This window comes from Mercurialis annua, linkage group LG7, assembly GCF_937616625.2.
Source record: "Mercurialis annua linkage group LG7, ddMerAnnu1.2, whole genome shotgun sequence".
Taxonomy (NCBI): domain Eukaryota; kingdom Viridiplantae; phylum Streptophyta; class Magnoliopsida; order Malpighiales; family Euphorbiaceae; genus Mercurialis; species Mercurialis annua.
The window spans coordinates 29,710,269-29,732,925 of NC_065576.1; the positions used below are offsets into that span (position 1 = coordinate 29,710,269).

Consider the following 22,657-nt stretch of genomic DNA (forward strand, 5'->3'; position numbering starts at 1 on the left):
TTGATGATTTTTGGTGCATTTAAGCCAATAAAATTTATAAATTGATTTAAGATATTTAGTTTTTAAAATTAAAAATTTGCACCTAACATTTTAAATAGTTTACCATTTAATCGGTTAACCATTTAAAACTGTTGGATTTTGGTTTGAAAATATATCTGAAAAATAAGTCCATAATTATATAATAACAAAAAAGTTCAATTTACTTATTTTTTATTCTCTTTATAAGTTCATATATATACAACGTAATCTGAAATAAAACAGCTAAAATTGAAACATAAATACATTATATTTAATATTTGTCTTATGCCTAACGAATAAGTCAATAAACACGCATATAATTATTTTTATATAAACAATGAAAAAGTTCAATTTACTTACTTTTGAATTTTAATTTTTTTTTAATGAATTCATATGCCAAGTTAACAATAATTTATGTTAGATTAATGGATACTGAATCCTATCTTAACTATGATGGAGCCGAGTCGCAGGAAATCCACTCTCAGACGATATCAGACTCCTTCCAGAAGAACCAAACATATAAGGAAGACAGCCGAATCCACAGGATTTGCCTTGATACCATTCAACAAGACAAAGACCGAATCCCCGAGGACTCGGGCAAAGCGCCTCGGCCCCGGGATTCGGATAGATTGCCAGATCTACTACATAATCTCGAAGTATCTTTCCTATTTGGATGCAAATTCCAACTTAGGAAGATAAGCTCTAACTTAGGAAGACGAGACTATTTAGGAAGACGTTCCTAAATAGTACTCATGTCTGAATAAGGAAGATCACTCATAATCAAGGCCAATCCCTACAAAGTAGGATTCACTTTCCTATTACAACACTACTAGGTATGCAATCATCTACTATAAAAGGAGCATGAGGTATGCCTAAACACACAACTACATTAATATACTTCAAACGCTGCTCAAAGTTCTAAACTGACTTTAACATCAGAGAGTTAATCGGACAACCACCGTCTGGTTAGCTTCTACCCTGTTTTACAGGTCTCATTCCCGTCTGTGGGAAAAGCTTAACTAAACTTCAAAATCGAAGGAGCTTCTCTGAACTCAAAACAAATACTATTGAAAAAGATGACTTCTGAATGAATGAACCTAAAAGACAAGCAGCCAATGGACACCAAAAATACACCGGAGATCATTAATGTTACTGAAGACGGGATGCACAACTTTGTTGGGAAGAGCGATGTCGATGGAACCTCCATTTCTACTCCCCAATACCGGACAATCCCGATGAGAGGAAGCTATCCAATTGCTTTCAATCTAGGAACTGACGAAGAACGAACGCCAGCCATGGCAGCTCAAGACCTCTACAACGATATGCTAGGAAGAAGCGAAAGGAGAAACGAGGACAGAAACGGAGGAAAGAATGAAGAGAGAAACCAGGGAAGAAATGAAGGAAGGAATGAAGAGAGAAAACAAGGAAGAAACGAGGGAGGAAACGAAGAGAGAAACCAAGGATGACACGAGGGAGGAAAGGAAGAAGAAAACCCAGAAAACCATGAGCATGGAAGAGACGATTCTGAAGAAAATCCAAGAGAAACGCCCATAATTTCCTTTTCCTTTGTCTGACTGGGGTGGCCGCTTCTGCTACGTTTAAGTCGTGGGTGATGACGTGCGGGTCGATTCCAACGATCTCCGAAACTTTTACGGCGAATGTTCCGATGTTCTTTTTCAGCATTGTAGTGATTTCTCTTTTGATTTTGGGTTTCATGTTTGCTCCCAAATTCACTCTTTTTTCCTCGTTAAGTTCTAACTTCTTCGTCTCGCCTTCCAGAGCTGTTTCTTTTTCTTCAATGTCGTGATTGAGAATGCTACGACCAGGCAATAATGGAATCTTTTGAAACATTGTCGATTGAAGAAATCCTCAATCACGACACTGAAGAAAAAGAAACAGCCCTGGAAGGGGAGACGAAGAAGTTAGAACTTAACGAGGAAAAAAGAGTAAATTTGGGAGCATTCATGAAACCCAAAATCGAAAGAGAAATCACTACAATGCTGAAAAAGAACATCGAAACGTTCACCGCAAAAGCTTCGGAGATCGTTGGAATCGACCCGCACGCCATCACCCACGGCTTAAACGTAGCAGAAGCGGACACCCCAGTCAGACAAAGGAAATGGAAATTCTCGGAGGAAAAGCAAAGAATAATAGCTGAAGAAGTAGAAAAACTCGAGAAAGTTGGATTCATCAGAGAAGTGCATTATCATGAATGGGTAGCCAACGTAGTGATCGTAAAAAAAGCTAACGGAAAAAACAGGATGTGTATAGACTACACCGACTTGAACAAAGCTTGTCCCAAGGATAGATACCCGCTACTTAATATTGACCAACTCGTGGATTCTACTGTTGGACACGCAATGTACAGCCTACGGACGCCGCCCAAGGCCATCACCAAATACAGATGATAGAGCAGGATCAAGAAAAAACGTCATTCATCACTGAAGGAGGGACCTATTGCTACACGGCGATGCCCTTCGGGCTGAAAAATGCTGGAGCAACGTACCAAAGGCTCATGGACTTTATGTTTAAAGCTGAAATCGGAAAGCGAGTCTAAGTATATGTAGACGACTTAATCATTAAAAGCGAGAATGAGGAAAGCCACGCAAAAAACCTAGAAAAAACATTCAAAATCCTGAACAAATTTGGGATGAAACTGAATCCAGACAAATGCACATTCGGAGTACAATGAGGGAAGTTCCTGGGATTCATGATATCCCAGAGAGGAATAGAGGTGAATCCAGAAAACATCAAGGCAATAATGGACATGAAGGCCCCTAGAAGTATAAACGAAGTCCAAAAGCTAAACGGGCGAATCACAGCACTCGGAATATTCATGTCCTTCTCGGCCAAGAGATTTCTGCCATTCTTCAATGCCATGAAAGGGACACAAAAATTTGAATGGAACAAAGATTGCGAGGAAGCATTCGAAGAACTGAAAAAATTCCTAACCACCCCACCATTGCCCAGTCGACAGCTATAAGGGGAAAAACTCTACTTATACATCTGTGCAACGAAAGAAACCATAGGGATTGTGCAGGTAAGAGAAGAAGACGGCGGGCTGAAATCGATTTACTATATAAGCCAAGTATTGAAAGGAGCGGAAACGAGATACCCAGAGATTTAAAAAATGGCGCTCGCTGTAGTAACCACAACTAAAAAGCTAAAATACTACTTCCAAAGCCATAATATGGTGGTGAGAACAAATCAGCCCCTGAGAAAGGCGATCCAAAGACCTAAGACATCCGGGAGACTCGTCCATTGGTCCATCCAACTTAGTGTGCACGATAGCCGATACGAACCCCGCCCAACACTAAAAGCGCAAGCTTTGGCGGATTTCGTAGCCGAAATAACCCCCGGCAAAGCGGAAGAATTTGTACCAGAATTAGTATGGAAACTTCACGTAGATGGAGCTTTGAATGAAAAGGGAGAAGGAGCGGGAGCCATTCTCAAAGGACCCAAAAAGGTGAAAATGGAATATGGAGTAAATATCCAATTCACCGCTAGCAACAACGCTGCAGAATATGAAGCCCTGATCGCAGGACTCGGTTTAGCTCTGGAAATACAAACAAAAATCTTGAAGATATACAGTGACTCTCAGCTGGTAGTGAATCAAGTCAAGGGAGAATATCATGCCAAAGAAGCAGGAATGATCGAATACTTGGAAAAAGTCACAAAGCTACTTCGCCAACTAGAAGCACAGGGAGGACAGTGGGAAATCATGCAAATCCCACGAGAAGAAAATACCGATGCTGACGCCATCGCCAAGTCAGCGTCCGAGCTGGGAGATCTATTCACAAAAATGCAGCTAAAAGAAACTCTCGCTTCACCAAGCATAAAAAAAGAAGCAATAATGACTATCGACGAAGCCGACTCCTGGATGACCCCGCTAATCAAATACTTAGACCAAGGAGAACTACTTATAGACAACGTTGAAGCAATCCGGACCATCCGCAAATCAGCCAACTACTCATGTCATAACGGAGTCCTTTACCGGACCTCCCTAAATCATCCTTGGTCAAGATGCGTCTCGCCAAAAAGTGGAAGCTCAATCCATAAGAAAATCCATGAAGGAATATGCGCGGCACACGAAGGAGCGGTCACCATTGCAAGAAAAACAATGCTTCAAGGGTACTACTGGCCAACCATCAAAGAAGATGCGAAAGCACTGGTGAAAAAATGTGATAAAGGCCAAAGGCACGACAACGTCAACCACCGGCCAGCAGTACCAAAGGGATCCCTAGAGAGTCCTTGTCCGTTCGCCACATGGGGAATTGATATAGTAGGACCATTCGAATCTGGAAGAAACCAAATGAAATTTTTGATCGTAGCAGTCGAACACTTCACAAAGTGGGTTGAAGTAGCGCCAGTCTCAACAATAACCGCGGCTAGAGTGGAGGAGTTCTTTAAAAACGAAGTAATATGTCGGTTCGGCATACCTCATACAATAGTAGCAGATAATGGAAAGTAGTTCGATGGTAAGAGATTCAAGAAATTTTGCGAAGATCTAATGATAAACCTAAAGTTTACATCGGTAGCGCACCCCCAGACAAATGGGATGATCGAAGTAACGAACCGAACCATAGTGCAAGGAATAAAGAAATGACTGGCCCAATATAAAGAAAATTGGATAGACAAACTCTATAGCGTCCTGTGGGCATACAGGACGACCCCAAGAAAAGGAACGGGCGAGACACCCATCAGGCTCGCCTATGGCACTGAAGCGGTAATACCTGTAGAGATCGGTATACTGAGTATCAGAGTAAACTACCCGGAAGAAGAGGCGAACGAATAAAAAATAAGGCTATGCCTTGACCTACTAGAGGGGAGAAGACATCAAGCAGGAATTCGAGCTGTGGCTTATAAGAAACAAGCTGCCAAGTATCACAACAGGAGAATAAACTCGAGGGAATTTCAAGTAGGCGATCTCGTCCTACGAAACGCCGAAATTGGCAGAGGAATTGCTGGAGTAAATAAAATGCAACTGAATTGGGAAGGACCCTACATAGTGGAAGAAACTACTGGAAAAGGCGCATACAAGCTAAAAACAATGACCGGATCCATGGTCCCAAGATATTGGAACGTAGAACATCTAAGAAAATACTACCAATAGTCTAGCTCGTTATGAAATAAAGAAGATTCGATAATGAGATACATATAAATTTAACAGACTCGTTTGAGCACTAGTTAAAACAAAAAGACTCGTTTGAGTCCAAAAACACAAACAAGATCCGTTTGGACCTACAAACAAATTATATACATCTGAATCTTAATTGGGTTCGTGATTACGCATTCATGAAGTTTAAATTAACTTCGCGAAATAAAAAGCAAGAATAACGAGTTTAGATTAACTCGGGAAAAAAACACAATGGATAATGAGTGGAAAAAGATCATATATTAATCAGAAGTAAATTACAACGCGATCTACATCGGATCCGCCATGATCCCATACAAAAGTCAAGAAAAAAAGGAAAAGCTAAGCTATCTTCTTTAAAGCATCCTGTATTTGCTTATCCAACTTTGCCTTCACCTCTTTCGCCAATGAGGCCGGGTCGAGCTGCGAGTAAAACCCCCAGACTCGCCCAATCAATGGCGAAGGTGCTCTTCCTCCTTCTTCAGACCATCCCGTTCCTTTATAAGGGAATTTGAAGAAGACTTTAGAGTCTGGTTCTCTTCGGACAAAGTCCGAACCCGAGCCTCTAAATCCGAGATCTCCTTCTCCTTGGCGGCCTTGGAAGAGCGCAATTGTTGATTAAGACCATCCGCTTCACCAAGAGCTTGTTCCATCTTTAATTTCTTCGATTGCCAGGACTCGGAGTCTTCCTGGAGTTTCTTCAGCTGAGCCACAGCGTCTCGACGGCGTTTCTCTAATACGCTGATCGACTGAACCAACTACGAAATAAAAGAAGAGATAAGTACAAGACAATAAATGACAATATAGAAATAAATGAAATAAAGCTTACCAAAAAATCGCCAAGACAGGCAAATTCAGCGAGACCATCACCATGGTCTCGATCTATGGACTCTATGTCCTACTTGATCATAATATTCTCCATGCAAGCATGAAGGATAGCTGCGTTCGACAGCCGAGGCGGATCTTGAGCATCCGCCCATGCAGCAAAGCGAGGCGTTTCGCCACCAGAGGTTTCCTTTGAAGCCTTCCTCTTCCTGAGCCGTTTAGAAGAAGGGCCGGTCTGATCTTCAGAAGGCCGTTTCTTGCCAACAGCTGGCACCTCCTCCATAGAAGACTCTGAGTCCTTCGGATGAGACGAAACAGACTCGGGCCTAACAGGTGGCACCTGATCAGCAACAGGAGAAAGGTCTATTGAGCTCGAGCTCGGGATAGCAGCAGAGGTGGGGACGACTCCACTAGTAACTTCGCCCATATCTACAGTCATATCAACAGTACAATTATGAAGGAGATGATCAAGAGAAGTTAACATCCTACCAAAAGACAGAAAATAGCAAAAGTTAGAAAAATACCTTCTAACGGAAGATCCGCCAAAAGTAAATCACGACGATGTAAATATCGCTCTAAAAGAACGGTGTTAGGCTTGTCGACCCGACGATTTGAAAAAAGTGCTTGGGCGAAGTCCCTCTCTTCGTCAGATAAAGAAGGAATAGAAGAAAGCGAAACTTTACTTTGAGCAAAGGTTCGCGAAAAAGAAGAAAAGGAAGTATGTTGGATGAGGAAAAATTCGAAGTCCAGCCCTTTAAAGAAGAAGGAAGAGAAAACAGAGACCGATTCGGTCGACCACCAGCAAAAATAAATTCCTCATCCTTTCGGCAGGAGAAGATATAAAAATAATTAAATAAATTAAGAGAAGGCTCTCTACATGACTCAATAAAGGAGCAAATAACGCAAATCGCATTCGGATGAAGCTGACCAAGAGGAACATGTAAATTATGACAAATGTCTATAATCAAAGACTCGAGAGGAAATCGAAGATCCGCCGAAAACTGTTCATGAAAAACAATAATTTTCAAAGGCGAATCGGTACTATGATTCGCCCGATACGTTTTCCCACGCTTTACAATAATATACGACTCGGGAAAATCAAATTCTTTAGTAAAATCTGTTATTTGTTTAACAAATAAAGAACTTCGGGTATGCTCTAAGTCATCACAAGCACCCCGAATCCTATCTATCGTTTCTGACATTTTAAAATTAAAATGGGGGGAAAACAAGGAAAGATGATGAAATTTCGATTTCAAAAGATCAAAAGAGGAGAAAAAAGATGAAACAGGAAGAACACGAAGAACAGACAATGAACGAAACCCAGATATTAAAATAGAAGATCAAAAGAAGCAAAAAGAAAAGCACAAATACCTCGAAATAAATACGCTGGATCAAAGGAAAGATATGGAGCAACCTGAAAACGAGAAATCTTGGAGACAAGTAATGTAATAGAAACAGCAAATTGCTTGAAGAAATATGAAAGTTTTTTGCAAAAAAATGGAAGTAAAAGAAGAAAAATGACAAATGAACGTTTTAATACGCAGAAGGAAGGACCGGGAAGTTGAAGAGACGAAACCCTAAGGGTCGTGTCGGATGAATGACAAATGTCATACAAAGGAGACACTTGTCTCTCATCCAGGAACCACAGTTCGCCGATGAATGCCACATGGCAGAAAGAAGAAAAAATAAAAAAAAAACAAAACGACTCGCCAGAATACAAAATGACTCAGGTCCAAAAGAGGTAAAATTTACTAATGCATAAATATCAAGACTTCAGCTCACTTGCAGGGGGGGGGCTAATGATGGATACCGAATCCTATCTTAACTATGATGGAGCCGAGTCGCAGGAAATCCACTCTCAGACGATATCAGACTCCTGCCAGAAGAACCAAACATATAAGGAAGACAGTCGAATCCACAGGATTTGCCTTGATACCATTCAACGACAAAGACCGAATCCCCGAGGACTCGGGCAAAGCGCGTCGGCCCCGGGATTCGGATAGATTGCCAGATCTACTACATAATCTCGAAGTATCTTTCCTATTTGGATGCAAATTCCAACTTAGGAAGATAAGCTCTAACTTAGGAAGACGAGACTATTTAGGAAGACGTTCCTAAATAGGACTCATGTCTGAATAAGGAAGATTACTCATAATCAGGGTCAATCCCTACAAATTAAGATTCACTTTCCTATTACAACAGTACAATGTATGCAATCATTTACTATAAAAGGAGCATGGGGTATGCCTAAACACACAACTATATTAATATACTCAAAACTCTGCTCAAAGCTTTAAACTGACTTTAGTATCGGAGAGTTAATCGGACAACCCTGTCCGGTTAGCTTCTACCCTGTTTTGCAGGTTTCATTCACCGGATCAGAAGGCAAACTCCATTAGGTATAAAATAACTAAAACAAATATGCTCTGTTTTACAAGTATACAATCATAGACTATATATCAAGTACATATTTTATATTAGAAAAAGAATATGGATTTTATTAAAAAAAAATATCAAATCGCACAAGCAAATTTAATAAATTTCATAAAATATTAAGAGTAATAATTCTCAGTCCACAATTTATTATAAATAATTGTAGACAAATTTGTAAAAAGATAAAAGATCAATGGACAATACAAAAAATTAGATTTTGACTAATTAAATATATAGAATATAAAATGCAAGTAAATATATCAATTTTTGTCAACATTTTTATTTTAATACAAAATTTATTTTAACTCCGCGCAAATGCGTGATCTTACGACTAGTACATATATAATTGTGAGGACTAAAAGAGGCTTCTCATAGTTTCTAACTTTTTCAAACCACTTATTTTAATTTTAATTTTTATTAATTTATATTTATCCAAAACTCCTAATCCTATAATTATGCAAACTCTCTCCGAACTAATCCCTTTTCTTATTCTAATTTACTTTAATCAAAAAATTTAATAAAAGTGACATTATAGACATATTTTTTAATTAATTTGATGGATAAATGCAGTGTTGAATGAGAAGGCATCCTCGGATGCATTAAATACTAGAATTGTTGCTGAAGTAAGGCATCCTCAGATGCATCAAATACCGGAACTGTTGCTGAAGTACTATTTATTATTTGGGTTAATTACTGATGGATACCGAATTCTATCTTAACTATAATAGAGCCGAGTCGCAGAAGATCCATTCTCAGACGATACCGGACTCCAGCCCGTAGGACCAAAACATACGAAACAAGATGGCGAATCCATAGGATCCGCCCCGACTTATTCGACAGGAATAATGCCGAATCCTAGAGGACTCGGACAAAGCGCGTCGACCCTGGGATTCAGACAGATCACCAGATCTACTGAATATTTTAGAGTATCTTACCTATTTGGATACAAACTCAAACTTAGAAAGATAACCTCTAACTTAGAAAGACGAGACTATTTAGTAAGACGTTCCTAAATAGGACTCATGTCTGAATAAGTAATATCACTCCTAATTAGGATTAAACCCTACAAAGTAGGATTCACCTTCCTATTATCACTCTATAAGGTATACTATCATCCACTATTAAAGGAGTATGAGGTATGCCTAAACACACAACTACATTCATATACTGAAAACGCTACTCAAAGCTCTAAACTGACTTTAGCATCGGAGAGTTAATCGGACAACCACCGTTCGATTAGCTTCGACCCTGTATTGCAGGTCTAATTCACTGGATAAGAAGGCAAAATCCATCAATTGGCGCCGTTTGTGGGTTTGTGGCCCTTTTATAGCGTGTGTGGCGTGCTTTGTTTGCTTCTTTCCTAGCCGATGTGGGATTTATGGTTATCCTGTTTTTACTTGGTTTATTTGTATATTCCATCATTAACCCCCCCTGCTTTTTATCGTAGTGACTGGGTATTTATGTCGAGCCTTGATCATTACGATCAATGAATTTTACGTCTTGTCCTGCTCTCTGGTTGTGGATGTCGTCACGTTCGCTAACTTTCGTATCTGCCGACATATGCATCTTTTCCGGATGTCCGAAATGACCAGTTTGGCTTTCGACTTTCTGTCTTTTCTATTCTTGGGTTCTATTTGTGGTTTTTGTAGCATGTTTTGATTGTCTAGTTTGGTTTAACCCAACCAAAACAGGCTACAATGAAGCTCAGGAGACCCCCTGCTTTGTGGAAGTTAGAACAACCTTCTATTATTTCTCTTCTCTTTCTTTTTTATTTTTTTGGGTTCTTCCTGTGCTTTTCGTAGCTTACTTTGGTTGCCTGGTTTTTTTTACCTCAATTTAAGAAAGCTACAAAAGGCTCAGAAAGACTCCCTTCTTTATTTTATTTTTAAATTTTGCGTCTGGTATTCTTCCTTTTTTCCCCTGTATTTATAGTGCCGTGTTGTAGTGCATTAATGGCTGTCACGTCTTTCTGACTCTCCCTCTTTTCTCGCGCGTCATGCTTCTCTCTCCAGACCACTTTTGACGGTTGGGTTGCTTGTGCCTCTTCGGTTCTAGTGCCATAGTGGTTACAGTTGATTTATTGCCATTTATTTCTTCTGTATTTTTCCTCTTTTGTCCTTCTATTTTTTTCTTTTCCCTTCCGAGGAAAGCTTATAAATAGTTTCCCTCTTTGATATTTTCCTCTTATACTTCTTTTGGGTTTTCCTTTTCCTTTTTCTTTGCTTTGTTTTTACTTCTTTCATCAGAATGGCCAAAAATATTTTCGATGCTATGGATGTGGGTATGTTGAGTGACGATGATGTCACCATTATTATACTCTTCCTCTGGAAGATTGGTCGGCAACACCTTTTATTTATCTTTTGTCGACACTGAGGATGGGCTATTTGTTTCTACAGGCGATCTTCTTCCGTCCACGGCTGATGCTTCTCTAACTTCTATCCCGATCGTCTTGCCTGTTACTGCATCTTCTAGGGCTCTCTCCTCTGTCGCTGTAGATTCCGTTTCAGTGGTGGTGGTTTCGTCTCCTGCGACTACGTCTTCCGCCTCTTTTCCTTTGGTTTATTCTGAAGAGACTTAGAAGTGACCTGCTACCGGCCCTCCTGATTCGTTTGTGGAGCCTGCTCCTCGTCCGCGCCGGGACGTTCCTCGTTCCACCTTTGTTTTTAAGGGAAGCGTTGTTGATCGGGGTTGCTTTATTCTGCCGAAGGGCTCCCCACTTTATTCCAACCATGTACGGAATGCAATATCTGGCTATCTTCGAAACCAATGTCTAGTATATGTTGCTGGGCAAGTTCTTGTGTAGGAGGTGCGCCATCCATCTATGCCACCTGTTTTTGTCTTCTTGATGATGTTCGTCGATTAGAGGATGATAGGACTCGTCTTTCAGCTTATGCCCATCCTCGCTCGGAGGTTGACTCTCATTTTGAGGAGATGTCCACGCTTGTGAAGAGGTTGCAGGAGTCGCATAAGCGGTAGTCAGAGGAGCTTCTTTCTTTGAAGGCTTCTAACGAGTCGTTGAAGATTAAGCTTTGTGAGAAGACCGTTGTTGCTACTTCGTTGGAGAAGCAACTTGATCAGAGGGAAAAACAGGTGGAGTCCTTGCAGTGTTCTGTTCAGTTGCAGGAGAATCACGTCGCGAACCTGGAGGATTCTTTAAATAATGTCTGTCTTGATCGGGCGGAGGTGGAGTCAGAGCGTTCTCGTTTGAAGTGTCGTAACCAGGCTTTGGAGAACCAGTTGGAGGAGGCTTACCGCGTGGTTCCCTTGATGTTTTAGCACTACCGTCGGTCTATTACGTGGATTATTTTGAAAGAGTATCTAGTGGCAGATCTCTCCTTTCTTTATGTCGATTTAGCCCAGTTTCGTGGTCAGTGTCTTGCCCAACTGGGAGCTCAAAGATCTGCTAATGAAGCACTGATTAGTACTTCTCCTTCTCCTGGGGTTATGTCCTCCATTCTTCCCTTGGCTGTGGGTTTTACTTCTCCTGCTTCTTCTCTGGTTGCTGTCTCTTTTGCTCCCTCATCCTTGGTGACTGAATGTTTGCCTACTTTGACCGGTGGCGTTTGATTTGAGATTTTTGTCTTGTTGTGTTGTTGTTTATTTTATATCTTTTTTGAGAGTGTGGCCTCTTTTTGTGCCGCGCATGTATTTTAATAATGTTTCTTTATTTTTGATTAGCTTTCTTTAGTTTGCTTTTTCTTGCTTGTGTTTCTGGTTGCTTGATCTTTGCTTTACAGAATTTGCTCCTTTTATTCCTGTTGTTTTCTTTATATGCTCCGTTCCTTTCTTATTTTGTTGTTGCCTCAGCCGACATGCGTTATTTTTTTACTATTCATATAAGTTATGTATCACTGTGTTTTAGTTTTCTTGAGGAGGTACGTATCTTCTTTGTTTGTTTGTTGCCTTTGGAGATGTGTATTTCTTTTGTTTGGCCATTGCCTTGAGGAGATATGTATCTCCTTTGTTTGGCTGTTGCCTTAGGAGATATGTATCTCATTATATTTGGTCGTTGCCTTGAGGAGATGTGTATCTCCTTTGTTTGGCTTTTTCCTTAGGAGATATGTATCTCTTTATATTTGTTCTTGCCTTAAGAGGTATGTACCTTTCCTGTTTTGGTCGTTTCCTTATGAGTTGTGCATCTCTTTTGTCGATTGTTTATGCGCGTTTGTTTGCGTATTTTGATTGTTGCTATCTGTTGTTTTAGTTTACATTTTTCTACTTGGATAAAAAGAGGACTTTGATTATATTGAAATTGACATAGAGAATTTTAATTATAACTAAAATAAAGGCTGATATCCTTATCTCTTTGCCCTTCTGTCTTTGACACCTTTCTTGTGGTGGCGTTCTATCCTCTGTTTCCTTCATGGTGATAGTGTAGCATTTGGCGGCTCCTGATCTCCTTTTTCGCTGATTACTCCCTCTGTTGTTGGTATTTTCATGATCAGGTAGCGGATGCTAGTGATCGCCCTCGAAGAGTATAGGAACGGCCTCCCTGGTATCCCGTTGTAAGCCAGTGACATATCGACTACTAAGAACATTGTTTTAACTTCCTTCATCTCTCTACCTCCTCTTCCAAATTCCACCATTATTTCCGCCAGACCCCTGGGTTGGATTGGTGTTCCTCCGAGTCCTATTATCGGCACCGGGCAATGCTTGAGCTGTCCTAGTGCTCGGCCGATTCCTTTGAACGTTTCCCACGTTATCAGGTTCATTGCGCTTCCTTCATCTACTAGCAATTTCATCACCAGGAAGTTGTTGACGATTGCTTCCACCACCAGCGCATCATTGTGGGATCCTTTCGCATGTGTTCCGTCTTCCGCTGAGAACGTGATTACTTTTGCTGCTTCCGCCCTTCTTCCTGCTTGCTCTGCTACCTGCATTATCTCGCCCCTTAATCTTTTTCGCCCTTCTTTAAATCTTTTTCCTCCAATAATGACATTGATGACTCCCGCGATTTCCTTCTTTCTTCCCCTCTCTTCCTCCTTCTTTTCTTCCTTGTCAGTTCCTTCTTTTCTCTGTTCCTTATCTTCCTTATGACTTGTGAACTTCCTTAGTGCTCCTGAATCTATCAGTTTTTTTATTTCTTTCTTCAAATCATAGTATTCTTCCGTGTCGTGCCCATAGTCCTCGTGGAACTTGCAGTATCGGTTTTCATCTCTCGTTCCGATACTGTGGATCATCTTCCTGGGCCATGTTACCGGCATCCTGTTTTCTTTGACCCACATCAGGACGTTCGCCCTTGTGGTGTTTAGTGGTGTGAATGCTTCCACTCTGTCGCCATACCTATCTCGATAGTCGCCGGTGTATCTATTGTCATTTCTCCAATGGTTGCTTTCTTCGTATGGTGTGTACTTGCTGATGCTGCGGTGACTCGTGCCATAATCCTTTCGTGAGTGCGGCGATTGTCTTTGAGAAGCGCTTCCCTTGCTTTCTTCCTTCCTTGGCACTTCGCTGGTTTTCTGCCTTCGTCCATCGTCTACGTTGATACACTTTTGAGCTACTGCCATGACTTCCTGGTAGGTTTTTGATTTCTTCGAGCTTAGCTTGTCGCCTAGAACTCCCATCTGAGTCCCCTTTTTTAACCTGCACCACTGTGTCGTTGTTGAGGTCTTCAATTTTCATGGCTTCGTTATTGAATCTTTCGATGTACGCCCTTAGTGTTTCTCCATCGTCTTGCTTGCACCTGTAGAGTTCCTCCGAGCTTCTTTTAGGTGGGATGTTTGTGAAGAACCTTATCACGAATTCTTTGTTCAACTATCTCCATGTGGCTATCGATCCGGCCTTCAGGCTGTTGTACCATCGTTCCACTGTATCGCTGAGTGTGTTTGGGAATGTCTTGCACAGTATTGCGTCTGATACATCTAGTAGGACCATCTTGTTGTAGTATTTAGTGGCGTGGATTTCCGGACAACCAGTTCCGTCGAAGTTGTCAAAATTTGGTATCTTGAGTCTCTCTGGCCACTTCTCTGGCAACACACTTACCGCTATGAGTGATTTCCCGTCCGTCATGCTGCTGGTTTGGACATGTTCTCTTGATTTTTCCTCAGCCACTTTCTGCATCGCTTTTGAAATGAGTCTCTGAACCTCCTTCAAATCCACGCTGTCCGTTCCTATTTCCGAATATCTAGGAGCGGGCAAGTCCGCTTCTTCCCTCTTGTTGTCTTCAACCGTGATCACTTCTGGATCCTTTCCCTCTGGATTGTCTATTGCGTCAGGCGTTTTTTCTGTTCCGATCGTCCGTTTCTGAGTGGCACTCTGGTTCTTGTTGCCAGGGGTTTGTGACCTAATTGATTCGGTCGCTTTTTCAACCATTGTGGCCACTTCCTCTCTGAAACGCCTCATTGTCCCATCCATCGTTCTTCCAAGAGATTCCTGAAAGTCCTGACCACGCTCGTTTTCCGGAGTGGGGGTCGGACTTCCGAATCTCTAGAAAAAGATTCCCAATCTCTCGGTTGCCCCTGGGGCAATGGGAGTTCGGGGACTGTCTTCGTTCAATACTCCAGAACCGCCAGGCAAGGTGCCCTTTTCCTTGGCCGCTTGTTCTGTTACATCTTTACTTGTATCCGCAATAGTCAAATCTGATCAGTGAAATTTGTTCAGGGAGTTCCACAGACGGCGCCAAATGATAGATTCAGATGTCGAATGTAGTTAATGACTTAGGGATCTTAGGTCTTGGTACCGGGTATTAATCTAACGATGAACGATTAAGTGTATGGGATGTTTTGTTGTTCGTATTGCATGTCCTGAACTTGTGGGTTTCTGGCCCTTTTATAGCGTGTATGGCGTGCTTTGTTTGCTTCTTCTTTCCAAGCCGATGTGAGATTTATGGTTATCCCGTTTTTACTTGGTTTATTTGTATATTCCATCAATAGATATTCAATATATATAAAAATAAATTATAATAGAACTGAATTACGTCATATCCAAATAGAGTAAAAATTTATTAGTAGCATGTTTAGAGTAAATTATATTTACGTAGAAATTCAAATGTGTATCCAACATAATATAGTTTTAATAAATAAAATAAAAACTATTATTACAATAAAAATAATATTTTATTGATTCGGCACATTTGTGCGGGCATACGGCTAGCTTTTAAAATTTGAGAGGTTTTTGCAAAAAATAAAAACATAAATCACTAACATAAACAATTGAGATAAATGGTGACTTCATTCTTCATACAAACTCATCGTTTAGACACATTATTCCTCATCTGTTTTAGACTACATTGATAATTAGAATTTGAGATTGCGTGAATAAAACCTGCCACCTTGTATCCCTATTTATTTGGTCAACACATTATTAGAAAACATAATCCACTATTATTTATTTTTTTTCACAGCAAAATTATAGAATTAGTAAGTTGGTCTAATGTTTTGTACAATGATTTTCTTTCATTGGATTTTGAGACTTATATCCGAAAAGAATTCACTTAAGTTTTTCAAGAGCTTTTTGTACAAGGTGAAGAACTCTTACACCTTTTTATCTTATAAATACAATAACATAATCTTTTCAGTCACACATCTGAGTGCAATGCCTCTCCATCAGGACAAGAGTTCATGAAGGCTGATGAACTCAAGCATGCCTTGCCGGAAATTCTGGACAAGATAAGCCGTGCTATGTTCTCAGCTGCAACAGCACTTGTCTCCATGGTGCTAGCGGCATTCTCAAAAGCATTAACATAGTATAAATGATGACCATCCAAAATAAAGGGCGAAAATACTTCAGGAGCTTTATAATGAGGGTAAGCACCCCAGTTCATTCTTATCGTCTCTTTCCTCGTACTGTAAGCAGCATCAACAAATTGTCAGTTAATAGTCTTTTCAAGACATAGTTTAACAGCAGTACTCTGTTTTTCGCCCTAGATGCAGGTTGCATAGAAAAGGTCTTGGACAAGGGTCAGACAAAATAAAATTTTAAATGCATATTTAGGTTGTACCATGGTGAAAGAATAAAACCCAGAACATTGAACAATTAATTCTTTCTCAGTACCGCTACTTCTTACTGTATACAATTGTCAATCAGGCATGAACCTCGGTAATTAAGAAATGAAGCTGACCCCTCCAAGATTCATAGTTAATGCAGGAATTATGTTACAAAATGGCACATATAAACTTTCTAATAAAAGAGTATGATTCATTTCCAATGCAGTTATATGACTGGTTCAAAACCTTACCTAAAAATGCTATCGAGTAGTGAATCGGGCATTGGTTTCCGAGAGAAAATTTTGTAAATCATATCTGTCTCATTGTGCTGCTTAAGGACGGAAATGCTCGAGAATGGAAGTTCAGGATCCTCTATTGTGCCCACAAGTTGTGGAATATCTGAAACAGCTTTCAGGCCAAAATATGCCTGTTCAAAGTAAAAACATCAAAATTTGATTGAAAACAGGATCCATAAATATACGGAGAGAAATGATTGTTGCGATAGGCACAATGCAGAAAAGGATACATTTATCATAGGAACTATAAAATTCACTATTGATAGAAACTTAAGATGCTTACAGGACTTAGGAGGCCCCTCACAAAAGTAGCATGCGTGTGCTGTAAATGCCTCTCGGGAAGAGAAATTGGAGGTGAAAATTGAATATTCAATTCATCAAGTGGTGTGCCAACAACTGCGACTTCACACTTATAACTTCTTCCTTTTGTGGAGTTGAGCTCATAATACTCCCCTAGGTAAGAGATAGAATGTATTTCTTCATGGAGGTGTAATTCAACATTTGAGCTATTAATTAGTCCACTAGCCATCTGCCAATTCCCTCCTTCAATCGCCCATAATCCTCCACCAGACCCGGCCAAGGAAACTGCTCCTGCAAGTCCACTGATGTACACACTTTGACCATAATTAATTCTTGTAATGACCTGCACATAAATTCAACAGAATTCCAAACTATGATGACAGTCTCAAGTCCTCAATAATCATCAATGGTATACCAGTTATGATAACTTCCAATTCCAAAAAGTTTAGCCTAATGTTACCAATGGTTATAACAACTATGGGTAATTAGTAATTACTACCACCCTCATGATGTTACGTTAAAATTACTGTTTTCTCCCTATGTCTCAAAAAATCATTGTTTCTTCCCCAACATTCTAATTCCATGTTATTGAAACTCCCGTCTTGTGAGGGTGGTTTTCAATTATCTAATATCTAAAAGTCCAAGGGAAACAATGATTTTTTCTAAATGAAGGGGAAAACAGTATTTTTTACAAAACTTTAGGAGGCGATAGTAATTATCACTTACAAATATTTGTAGGCCAATGTGTTGTCAGTGGTCATTAAACATCAATTCATCACACAATTTCCTCTTCACAAGCACATCAGGTTATCTCAGTTCCGTATTCTTCACTCGTCTAAACTTAAACAGGGTGAATCTAGGCATAAATATAGTTTCGAAAGAATCCTGGCCAACTATGAGCTAGTGAAACCATAATATCTAAATAGCTAATTTTGGAGGACATATGATAAGAGAGAGAGAGAGAGAGGGTAGGGAGGTTAGATAAGAGTTTATAAGTGAGAGTATCCAATACTCAAACTCATTCCACATGCTATTTTTTATTTGAAAATTCAGGCTGGCTCAGAGCATAGCCGGGTTTTGGTTAGGGTCACAATTGCTACAAATCTATGACTTTACATGTTAATTTGGGACTACGGAGGTTCAGTGATCAGGAAGTAATCTAGTGATGGTCACCGGTTAAAATTGCGCCTCATAAGAACAAAATTCTACAACTTCCTGAGTACTCACATGAACGAGAATTCAACTGCTTGGATGCATGTGTAGTCTATATTTAGAAGTTCAATTTTAACATGTTGAGAAACTATGAGGTTTGTCAGACTTCAGTTCCAAAAAGATGTGACATGACATACTTGTATGCTAAGCAAACAAATGTTATTCTTTACCAATAACTAAATGCAACAAATGAAACTTCTCTAATTCCCAGCAATGGAGTAAAAGGCCCATTACATGCCTAAGTTGCACGGAAACGGAAACGGCGAAACATATTTTTTCAAAATATAGGAAACGGAAACGTGGGGGGAAACTTGTATAGGTCCTTTTACATATAGGTAACCTTTTTAGGGTTTTTTTAACTGTTTAAGAATTTTTTTTATATAGGAAACAAGTTTCCGAATTTTAGTATTGGGCCCGAAACGTTTCCAAAGAGTTTCTGAGAGTTTCCGAAACGGAAACTTTTCTGAAATGGGGAAACTCAACCTACATAAAGTTTCCGTGCATCCTAGTTACATGCAATAAAAAAAAAGTTTACATGTCATCCTTGTATTCAACTAAAATTGGGGTGTTCACCATTGTCATTTAATCTGAAAAACTGAGAACATGCAAGACTATATACTAGAGTGAAAAATGTAATCCAGGAAACTTGTTATGACATCTATGTATCCAAAAGAAGACAAAACAGGCAAATGACAAAGTTGTGTTTGGAAAAACTGAAAGCAATAATTTGGAACTGAACTGTCCTGTGGCTGTAAGATAATATCAGAATCAATATTTAATAACCAGTACATTTGACTATCCAAAGTGAAAAAAGTAGGCACACAACAGCAAAAATTTACAAGTTCCCACTGCAATCCTCTTTTGCCTCTTTCATATAAACTCCGAATAACATTCTAGGGAAGTGATCCTATAGAACATTTGACATATGCACCATGCCTCCTAGAAAGCAGGCCATATCACACATAGTTTCTAAATTTCATTTCTATGCAAATCAAGATCGACAAAGGATTGCTTCTTAGTTTAGAAGAGAGCGTGAAATCCAGTAAATAAAAGAATTTCCATGCACGTAACACAATATTCCCCAACTAGAAAGAATGTCTATGTATAATGTCAGCCAAAACAAATTCTGATATCATAGTTCCATGAAAGGAAGACATGATAGTTACATCTGTAAATGGTGTTTGATTCTATTAAGCTAAGCTGCCGATAAAAAGGACTAATAGGCTAAATCTCCTCCCAACTTATGAAAAGCACATAAGAGTTGTGAGTTTCAAATGAAGGAGCAATAATAGGTTCTATTTGCACCCCATAACAGGGGCATACAATATGATAAACATAATTCACATATGCAAACTCCAACCTTACAATATGCAAACACACTTGGCCTTATTGCAATATTATTGGTATTCAGGATCAATGAAACATAACAACGCAGAAAACAGATATAACTAACAGTATAACAGACAAGAGCGTAGTTATTAGAATGCTTACAGTGACAAGTTCCTGTATCAACAAAGGAGACAATCCAAGAGCCACGAGTTCGTCGAGCAAAGTTTGAGCAGTGAGGTTATACAAACCAGACCACTGAAGCATCTCATCTACAGTCTTGAAAATGGGTCTGGTTTCAAAGCTCTCATAATACTTCAAGAACTTGTTTACAGTAACCTCCACGAGGTTGCTCATTTTCAGAAGTGAGAATCCATAGCGCATGAACATATAAATCTCATTAGCAAAAGAGACCATCTTTTGCACAAGAGGAATGTTAGAGTCAAAACTGATGGTTTTGAAAACAAATTTCTTGCCGTCCCAAATCCCCAGAGAGAGGGAGCTCTCGGAACTGGGAGGCAGCTTCCGCTTTAAGTTAAGCAAATGAGTGAAATTGGAGGCGTGGTAGTTCTTTGGGTGGAGAATAGAGGCGCCCGCCTCGAAGGTCTCGCCGGAGATGGTGACAGTCGCCATGCGGCCTCCCACGACGCCATTTCTTTCGAAGATGAGGATTGGGGAGGCGGATGATGGTGAGTAGCGGCGGAGGAAGTGGGCTAAAGAAGAGCCAGCGATCCCACTGCCGATGATGCATATGGTGGGTGAGGGTGATGATGCGTCTGGTAGGACAAAGAGAAGAGAAAAGAGTGGAAGTAATAAGACGATTTTAAGAGACATTGCTGATTCAGATCCTTTTACTTCTCAAATACTCATCATCTAATATAATATAACTGGATTGCTAAACACCGCCCCTTTTTACTTAGCACCGCACAGCCCCATTACATATTTACTCTTTTCACTTTTTTAATAGAAAACCAACTCATAAACAAAAAACCTAAATCCTCTCAACTCATTCAACTATATTCAAATTCATATTTTACGAAAATATCGGATTCCAAACGAGATGAAAATCGACTACGCCCGATAATTTTTTTTTTAAAATTTCGATTTTTTTTAAAATCGGTTAAAAATATAGACGTCGCGATTTCACGTCCTCTCCGAAGGAGGGGACGCCGCACGTTCCCTCCGGAAGAGGGAACGTGGATTTCCCATGTTCCCCCTCCGGAGGGAACGTGCGGCATCCCCTCCGGAAGAGGGGATGCCGGTTTTCACGTCCCCTCCGCGGGAGGGGACGTGAAAGCCGTTCGTCCCCTCTGGAAGAGGGGACATGGATTTCCCACGTCCCCTCTTCCGGAGGGGACGAATGGCGTCTGGAGGAGGGGACGCCGGACGGCAGTTTTTCCGGCACCTAAAAAAAAATAAAATAAAAATTAAAAAAATAATTATTAAAAAAATATAACTTTAATAATTATTTTTTATTTTAAAAAAAGTTATAAAATAAATAATTATTTTAAATAAGTTAAATAATTTTAGAAATTTATTTAATTTAATATATATTATATATTATTTCTACAACTTATATTTAAATTTTTATAATTGCAGGGCGGAAAGCGTAGGGGGAAGTCGTTTTTGGCCCCAGAATTAGGGGGGTCGGGAGCCCGTCACGTTACTACGCGTAATGTTTCTGCCTCAGCTCGACGGAAGAAACAATCGTCGCATACTTCTCCCGATGACAGACGCATGTCTGTTGAGAATCTTAGAGAGTCTGATGATTTTGAGAGCTCAGAGGACGAGTCAAGTGAAAAAATTTACATTTCTAAACGGAAAAAGGGTGCAGGTGGTCGGTTCGTTGGCGACTCGTCATCAGGTAAATATAATTAAATGATTATAATTAATTTAATAATGTTGTTAAAAATTTAAATGTAATTTAATTATGTTTAATGTTACTTTCAGGGTCGAACAGACGACCCGAAGAGGTTGACGTGTGGACCGTTACTGGTCCAGTACCTGGTGCACCCGAGGATGACACTGTTATTCCTAGTTTTCTCGGACATGTCGCTTCTCGGCTATGGGATGGGGCAGACAGAGGCGTGCTGAAGTGTCAAACTAGACATGGAGCTCTGAAGAAGCTGAGACAGTGGTATGAGACGGTCTCAGAGGAGGTTAAGGTGCTGATAGACGTGACTGAGTTATCACATCTCCCGTTTATCATGTTTGATCATCTGGATATCCCGCTCCTTTCTGCATTTGTGGAGCGATGGCAGCCAGATACAAACTCTTTTCACATGCCATTCGGGGAGATGATCATCACATTACATGACGTGTGGCATATTCTTCGCATTCCAGTTGGTGGGGCTATGGTTTCAGGTGCGATATTCTGTTATATTTTTCACATTTAAATTTTGCGTTAAAATTAACATTTATTATTAAAATATTTAATTTGAGATTTTGTAATTTATTAGGTTTAATAATTGTTTAATTAGATCTCATTATTATGTTAGGTAAATTTAATGTTATTTAGGATAAGTAAATTGTTTTAGGTTATTTAATAAAATATTTAGACAAATTAGTTGTTTAATGTGGATTGTGTTTTGGTTTGCGAATTGTAATTTCTTTGCATAACTTCCCTGAAAAATGGGTGATGCTCATTTTTAGGGAAAGTGCTGTCCAATTTTTTCTAGAAATTTAATGTACCTATTGCGTGATATTAATTTAAATTGCAAAATTATGTTTTCAGGTCAGTCGAATAAGGCTCAGCTGATGGCTTGCTGCGTACAGATTTTAGGTATTTCACCAGAGGATCTGGTGAGTAAGACGAGCAAGCATTTTGCCCAGGGAGGTGTGCTGATTGAGTCAATTATCAGCTTATGTAGGCATGGCCGTATTGCAGAGGTGGAGGCGATAGCCTGGATCTGGTTGACGTTAGGTTGCACTTTATTCACTGACAAGAGTGGCCATCGGATTAGACCTGCAACCATATGGGAGGTGCGGGATGGAGTCACAGATACGAGTACAGTTTCCTGGGGCTCAGCTACACTTGCTTATCTCTATCGGAAACTTGGAATCTCTTCGAGAGGAGACTACTCGGGTTTGACTGGGTGTCTCACACTGCTGCAGACATGGATTTATGAGTACTTTCCATGCTTTCGGCCCCAGCGAGAGCGGCTGTTGATCGAGTCTCATCATCCTCG

The 22,657-nt window shown here is 40.0% G+C and overlaps 3 protein-coding genes across 3 annotated transcripts; 1 reads left to right on the plus strand and 2 right to left on the minus strand.

The window, feature by feature from the left end:
* Positions 1-3,148: 3,148 nt before the first annotated feature.
* Positions 3,149-5,131, plus strand: LOC126656993 (uncharacterized). The gene is made up of 3 exons (XM_050351614.1): positions 3,149-4,485; positions 4,684-4,763; positions 4,842-5,131. The coding sequence occupies exons 1-3, from the start codon at positions 3,149-3,151 to the stop codon at positions 5,129-5,131; spliced, it is 1,707 nt and encodes a 568-aa protein (XP_050207571.1).
* Positions 5,132-12,771: 7,640 nt separating this feature from the next.
* On the minus strand, positions 12,772-13,635 carry LOC126656994 (uncharacterized). Its single transcript, XM_050351615.1, has one exon. The coding sequence runs from the start codon at positions 13,633-13,635 to the stop codon at positions 12,772-12,774; it is 864 nt and encodes a 287-aa protein (XP_050207572.1).
* Positions 13,636-15,709: 2,074 nt separating this feature from the next.
* On the minus strand, positions 15,710-20,332 carry LOC126656724 (farnesylcysteine lyase). Its single transcript, XM_050351328.2, has 4 exons — positions 19,635-20,332; positions 16,915-17,274; positions 16,587-16,762; positions 15,710-16,194 (listed from the first exon to the last, which is right to left on the minus strand). The coding sequence occupies exons 1-4, from the start codon at positions 20,301-20,303 to the stop codon at positions 15,927-15,929; spliced, it is 1,473 nt and encodes a 490-aa protein (XP_050207285.1). The 5' UTR covers positions 20,304-20,332; the 3' UTR covers positions 15,710-15,926.
* Between the last annotated feature and the right edge of the window lie 2,325 nt (positions 20,333-22,657).

What these genes read in the sequence shown, in the direction of transcription:
- LOC126656993 (XM_050351614.1), top strand. Translation starts at nt 3,149, where the DNA reads ATGGCGCTCGCTGTAGTAACCACAACTAAAAAGCTAAAATACTACTTC. An exon ending in ATAGTAGCAGATAATGGAAA is followed by an intron (nt 4,486 to 4,683) that starts GTAGTTCGATGG and finishes GTGGGCATACAG; the next exon opens with GACGACCCCAAGAAAAGGAA. An exon ending in GGTAATACCTGTAGAGATCG is followed by an intron (nt 4,764 to 4,841) that starts GTATACTGAGTA and finishes TTGACCTACTAG; the next exon opens with AGGGGAGAAGACATCAAGCA.
- LOC126656724 (XM_050351328.2), bottom strand. Translation starts at nt 20,303, where the DNA reads ATGTCTCTTAAAATCGTCTTATTACTTCCACTCTTTTCTCTTCTCTTT. An exon ending in TGATACAGGAACTTGTCACT is followed by an intron (nt 17,275 to 19,634) that starts GTAAGCATTCTA and finishes ATTTATGTGCAG; the next exon opens with GTCATTACAAGAATTAATTA. An exon ending in CTACTCGATAGCATTTTTAG is followed by an intron (nt 16,195 to 16,586) that starts GTAAGGTTTTGA and finishes TGCTGCTTACAG; the next exon opens with TACGAGGAAAGAGACGATAA.
- LOC126656994 (XM_050351615.1), bottom strand. Translation starts at nt 13,635, where the DNA reads ATGTGGGTCAAAGAAAACAGGATGCCGGTAACATGGCCCAGGAAGATG.